The 6,180-nt window shown below is 41.3% G+C and overlaps 1 protein-coding gene across 6 annotated transcripts; it reads left to right on the top strand.

Annotated features, from left to right (window-relative positions):
- Positions 1-9: 9 nt before the first annotated feature.
- On the top strand, positions 10-6,065 carry CENPQ (centromere protein Q). 6 transcript variants are annotated; one of them, XM_037393136.1, is made up of 9 exons: positions 10-92; positions 969-1,120; positions 1,844-1,901; positions 2,521-2,635; positions 2,902-2,970; positions 4,193-4,322; positions 4,588-4,707; positions 4,982-5,059; positions 5,498-6,065. In XM_037393136.1, the coding sequence occupies exons 2-9, from the start codon at positions 998-1,000 to the stop codon at positions 5,624-5,626; spliced, it is 822 nt and encodes a 273-aa protein (XP_037249033.1). In that variant the 5' UTR covers positions 10-92; positions 969-997; the 3' UTR covers positions 5,627-6,065. The 6 variants fall into 6 exon arrangements, with proteins under 6 accessions (XP_037249033.1, XP_037249037.1, XP_037249038.1 ...); XM_037393140.1 differs by having other exon boundaries at positions 2,524-2,635; XM_037393141.1 differs by having other exon boundaries at positions 1,847-1,901.
- The last annotated feature ends 115 nt before the right edge of the window (positions 6,066-6,180 follow it).

A 6,180-nucleotide genomic window follows, 5' to 3' on the forward strand; every position in this document is an offset into this window, starting at 1 on the left:
GCCCCTCTGGCGGGAGGTGGGAGCGCGCACTGCGCGTGCGCTCGCCTGCGCGGGAAGGCGGGGGGCGGCTGAGGCGGGGTGAGGCGAGGTTAGCGGTGAGCCGCCGGGAGGTTTCGTGGGGGTTCCCGCGGTGTTATCCGGTAGCGGCGGGGAGCGGGAGTTTGGGGGTCTGAGGGGGTCGTGGGTGGTTCGGACTACAGCTCCCGGCGTGAGTGTGGTTCGGCGGGGCGGGGCCGGGCCGCGGCCGTGGCGGGCAGCGTTGCGTGGTGGCAGTTACAGTCCGCGCCTCGCTCTCTGCGGTGGGTTGCAAATGCTGTCCCGGAAAGCCGGTACTGGAGGCGGGTGTTATTTACCTGGCGAGCCGTGACGGGGTTTCCGCGTGAGGGAAGAAGTGGCCTGAGGGGATGAAAGGAAAACTGAATACATCTGAGTCGTCATGCTTAAGAAAGAGAAGGCTACTGGGATATAATGATTATTCTCTTCTGCGTGGCTTCTTTTTTTCTCTATAGTGAGTAAGAAAAGAAGCTACAGGATTAAACTGCAGCAAGGTTAGGTGCTAGGGTAAAAAGTTCTAGTAATGTGATAGCCACGCTGAACTGCGCTGAATGATTTAAGAGTTTCTGTTGTTGGATGCCTTCAAGAACAAATTAGTCTGTTTTCAGTGCAGTTACTGTTGTGTTGCTATTGCTGCCATTTGGCATATGGACTTACTGGCTTTTAGGTTTAGAAAGATGTGTGGAACATACACAAACATTTGTCTAAAAGCCAAATAGAGATGCTTTTTTCATGGTCCTACACTGGGATAAATATGCAAGATTTAGGTTTTTAGTTAAAAAAAAATGCAAACATTTGGGCTTATTTAGCATTGGGTGTTTCTGTCATTTTGCTTTTTAATGTATGCTTTGTACTGTATGGATTATAATTGCTGGATTTTAATTTTGGTTTTGTTTCTTCCGGTTCCATTTGGCTTACATGCCACTACACATCTTACAGTAAAATGAGAGGGACTGCTTGTTGGGTATCAGCAAAAAACTGGTTTACATCAGAAAATCAGCAAGGGCCATCCAGCAAAACAAAAGGAACAGATGGAGAAGGAAGACCAAAAGGACAAAAAAGAAAGGTAACCATTATTTTGGATCAAACAAATTAAAAAAGTAATGAAAGAAAAAAAAAGAAGCGTTTTTTGCCCAGTTTTTACTGGCATTTATAGAGAATATTTCATTAGCTAAATGTCGTCCTCTTGAGGAAATGTCCAGTGTGAACAGATCTTTTGAGTCCCACTGCCTTAGCTGCTGTCTGGTTTCCAGAATTTCTAGTTGCGTGCTACCATGCCTGTGACAAGTAGAGGGAAGCATTCCCTGGTTATTAATGAGAAGGCAAGCTGGCTGTGCAGTTCTGAAGAACTGCATAGCATCTCTTTGAACAGTCATAAAGTCACAGTTCACTCAGCTCAGTGTATTAAGTTCTGGAAAATATTCTATGCGTGTCTCAGGATTGTCCTAGGCAGCTTTCTGTTGGCGAGAGCTTGCTTTACCTCTGAACTTAGGAACAGTGTCATCTCAAGATGTGGATGGATAGCCATACGTTTGTGTGTTCCTTATTTCATGACCTCATTCTTGGATTGGGAGGAATTAAGACAGGGAATTGCTCTCCTTAACCTGCATAAGATAAATTACTGTTTCACAGCTCAAAGTCTTTTTTGAGGTCAGTGTCAACAGCTCTCTGTCGAGCACTAACATGCTTCCACAGAACATTTATAGCAGGTTGCTAGTAGTAGATGAATGGTTGAGCAGCAGAGGATGTTGCAAAATTATCACATTTGCTGTACATTTTTTCTTTTCAGCAGGTCACTCAGACGGTCAAAAGGAAAGCTAAGGAATACGGGGACTATTCCCCTGCAGGTGGGATTGTATTCTTATGTTTGTCTTGTACAAATCCAGTGGTTTGAAAAAACCACTGAAAGTAGAAGTAACTGTAATGTTGAAACCATGGATGTCTGAGATGTCACTGAAATAAGTTTCAAAGTTTTCTTTCTGGACAGTAACAGTGGGTATTTGCAATACAGTCTTAGCCAGTGTGCATTCATATAATATGTGTTGTATATGCACGTATTAATCATATGCTTTTGTTTGCAAGTAGTGTTCTTTTGTAAAATTCACAGAATGGTCGGGGTTGGAAGGGACCTCTGGAAATCACCTAGTCCAACCCCCTGCTAAAGCAGGTTCTCCTAGAGCAGGTTGCACAGAGTGGCATCCAGGTGGGTTTTGAATGTCTCCAGAGGAGACTTCACAGCCTCTCTGGGCAGCCTGTTCTAGTGCTGTATCACCCTCAAAGTAAAGAAGTTTTTCCTTGTATTAAGGTGGAGCTCCCTGTGCTGCAGTTTGTGCTTGTTGCCCCTTGTCCTGTTGCTGGGCACCACTGAAAATAGCCTGGCCCCATCCTGTTAACACTCACACTTAAGATATTTGTAGACATTGATAAGATCCCCTCTCAGTCTTTTCCTTTTTTCCTTTGTGTTAGCAGGAGAAAGTCCTTCAAAAAAGGTGAAGCTAACCAGTGCTGAAATGGCATCTTGGCAGACTCTCTCAGAGAGCAGTAGGTGGTTTCTGGAAACTGTAATGGATTCAGTAATACTGTAAGTGCCAAATATCCTGGCGGTGGCTCTTTGTTTCCACAAGGAGTAAAGTAAAAATCATAACATTGCTTGAGCTGGAAAAGCTTTGGAGCTTTTTTTTGGGTAATATGGTTGGCTGTGTATATTTTTGTCCAGTATAATATAATAATTTCTATGTGAAGCTGGGAAATTTTAGCTAGAGAAGTTACAACTCTGTTACTTTATTTGATGAGTTCTCTGTGCTTGCAGGCTTTGTGATGAAAATTCTGCCTTTATTTTCTTTCCAGATCTATTTTGTGCCAAAATAGTGAGAAAAAAAAGAATGTTCAGAAGCACCTCAATTTACTGAAAGAAAGGTAAGAAATCAAAATTAAAAAAAGAAAAAGGTGAGAAAAGTGATTTAGTTTAGCTAGTTGTTTTGTACCATGCTTACAGAATTGCTCCTGGGAGCGATCATTTAGGAAATCTTGGAAAGGAGAGTTGATGCAAAATCAAGGAGGGAAATACCTTGACACTGTGTTGATTCAAGTCAACAAGGAAGAGTTGTTGGAAGACCCACTTTAACTACTTCTATATGAGTAACAGAACCTGGGAGGTATTCTTAAGAGCTCCTTGAATCAGCTTTGTACTCTACCCAGGGTTTAAATTTTTGGGCAACTATTTATTTTATTCTCATTTTATGGTAGTGGCAGGAGCAGATACAGCTAAATCTTCCTAAATGCTAATTCATTTTGTGACTGTTGAAGTTACTTCTAAGAGAAGTGAAATTTTGTGTTGAGGCATAACTTGCAGCCTTTTTGTTTCCTTCTGGGAGTAATTACATATGCTTGAGTGTCTGAGAATTTTTTGGGGGGGGGGGGGGGGTATACCAGGATTTTACTGACATAGAGCCTGAGCTCATACGTCGCTTTCTTTGTGTGTACAGTACCTCAAGACTCAAACATGAGGAGCTAGTTTCTCATAAATGGTTTTCTTTTATTTTTTTGTTTTGTGATTTGTGACCTGTTTAATTTCTCAGTTGCCAAACTCCTGCAGTCTCATCTGTGATGCACAGGAACTCTGGCAGTTTGGTGTATCTAACAGCTTCAGATCCAGCTTGGAAGGATTCAGGTCTTCTTCAGAATCAGAAGGACCTTTGAGAGCAAGCTAAAACACTTCCCCTGGCATAAAACTATGTCACGTTTGATTCTGCTAGGATAGTCTTTGCTTGGAAGCAGTTAAAATTGAATATTTTAGAACTTAGTTTTACTTTGAAAAGCAGAACAGTCAGAACTGGGTAAATATTACAGTCAGGGAGTGTTACAGGTCAATGGGATAGAAACACCACAATGTCAGTGTAATAGTAAAGGTTGGAATGGTGGGATTTCTTGATCCTGGTTCCTTCCTTAGCCATATATTCCACGTGATTTTGGAAAACAATTCAAGACAGCTTTTCTTCCTGTCTGGATCCTTTTACTTCACTGGCAGCAATTGGGCTGAACTGAGATTAGTTTTTCCCCAGAAAAGTCATTAGGCAGTTTTCTTCTTGCTTTGCAAAGTCATCCAAACAAGTCATGTTTTCCTTTTTCTATAACAAAGGGTGCTGAGATTTTTCAAGACTTTGAAGGTGCCCCCAGGGAAGCTGGGCAACCTGAAGAATGTCCTGAGCCTTCTAATGGCAGAGAAACAAATGCTTGAGACAAATGAAGAGTCTTTGATACAATTGCAGGTATGAAAGGCAAGGAAGGGAACAAAAGTATCTTACCCATCTGCTGCTGCTCAGGGTGTGTTGTAACTTTTTAGTAGACAGGCTGCTGGCTATGTCTGTGCTGTTGTGGAGGAGTTGTCTATTCATTGTCACCCACCCTTGCAACAAAGCAGTGTATCTTTTTGAACTTTTAAGTGACTCAGCTGATGCTGATGATCAGTATCTTATACACAGAAGGCTCACCATCTCTAAATTCTGTTCTGGTTTTGTGTCTATCTTGTCTTAGGAAGAAATAAATGCAGCTAAGCGATCAGCAGAACATACCAAAGAAACTATAAGTGACCTGCAGTACAAAATTCAGGTGCTCAAGAACCAGTTAGAGGAAGATGAAAAAAAGGCCAGGAAGGTATTTCATTTCCAATAGATGCTGCTGCACTCTAACCTAGAGGAATGGGCTAGCTTCCAGCACTGTCCCGTACAAGCTGTTTCTGCAGAGTGTGTTGTATAAGGAATGCCGTATTTGCCTCTGGGAAGGTCTCTTTTTTTCTGTCTTCCCAACCTCAGTTGCAAAATTAAAAAGTTTAGTTCTCAGAAGTTGGATAATAACAGCTAGTTTTTCCTTCTTGTGTGCTTGATGTGTGATTTTGGGTTATTTTTTTACTCTTTTTTTCCCTTTCTAGATATTCCAGGAGAATAGCAGTGGAGCACTTCACCTGCCAGAACTCCCCAAGCGCAGTTTACAGGCACCCATTTTGCAGGTGAGCATGGAATATATTTTCAGAGACGCCTGGGCTAGGAGAAGGAAGGCAACAGAATGTGCTTTCATCGCTTAACCTCTGTTGGAGGTAGTGCTGAAATTCTGAAGTATCTGAAAGTTCTCTCTCTTTTTCTTTTTTTTTTTTCTTTCCATTTAGACCTGTATGCTTATGTTTTTAAAACGGAGCAAAACCCTAGGAAACCTGCCATTTAAAGGATCCTGTGCCTTTTCCTAGCAACCCTGTGGTCCTAGAGAACCTGTAGCCATTCCTGAACTGTATCTCTCTGTAACTGATGGAAGGAAGGCTGTCTTGTTCTGGGTCTTTGAATCTTTTTATTTTAGCTGTATTTAGGTACAGCTAGATGGCATGACAGTGATGTTTCCGCTGGACTCGGTGGAAGCCTTTTTCTTTTTTTTTGTTCTTTCTTTCATTCTTTAGGAAGAAATTTTGAAGATAAAAAATCAAGAAGGTCTTTTGCAGGATATGAACACTATCCAGCAGTCAGCTGACTTGAAGAACATATTAACCCTCATTGAAAAGACCTATGAGAAGGTGGACTTCCTTTGAAGATGACCTAGGCCAGCATGCTGTGTTACTTGAAGCAGCAGGATGCTGATCATGGAAACAGTCTTTTCTTCCTAATGGCTTTGCTGTTGTGACTGCTGAATTTTGGTGAAAACACTTTCTATGAATATTGGTATATAAATCAGTAGATGCATTCTGGGACTCTAGTGATTTAAATAATCAATCAAGGTTTTTTTGGACCTGTGATGACCTCTAATGGTTATATATACTGTCTTAGGAGAAGGGAGGGAAAGGGATGCTGGGTTTATTTGGGCATTTTTTATAGAACAAGGCAACTTTTTCCATTACATTTGAACTTTTATATCACATCTGTAAATCATTTAAGGCAATCTCTTACCAAACTAACTCTTGTTTTGGAGTTAAATCCTCTTTAAAGCTGAAACATAGTAAACGTGGTAAAAATATGATTATCTAATGCTCAGTTGCAAATCTGCTATTTGACTTTCTTAAAATTATTCATTTCCCTGCCATGGTGGATTTTTATTAAAAAATTATCAAATGCATGAGATGCTTCCCCCTCTGCCATTTTTGTATTC

This window comes from Falco rusticolus, chromosome 6 (genome assembly GCF_015220075.1).
Source record: "Falco rusticolus isolate bFalRus1 chromosome 6, bFalRus1.pri, whole genome shotgun sequence".
NCBI classification, from domain to species: Eukaryota; Metazoa; Chordata; class Aves; order Falconiformes; family Falconidae; genus Falco; species Falco rusticolus.

Excerpts from the sequence above, each read along its gene's own strand:
- CENPQ (XM_037393136.1), top strand. The coding sequence starts at position 998 with ATGAGAGGGACTGCTTGTTGGGTATCAGCAAAAAACTGGTTTACATCA. Across the intron at positions 4,323-4,587 it reads AGTCTTTGATACAATTGCAG|GAAGAAATAAATGCAGCTAA; the intron begins GTATGAAAGGCA and ends ATCTTGTCTTAG. Across the intron at positions 4,708-4,981 it reads ATGAAAAAAAGGCCAGGAAG|ATATTCCAGGAGAATAGCAG; the intron begins GTATTTCATTTC and ends TTCCCTTTCTAG.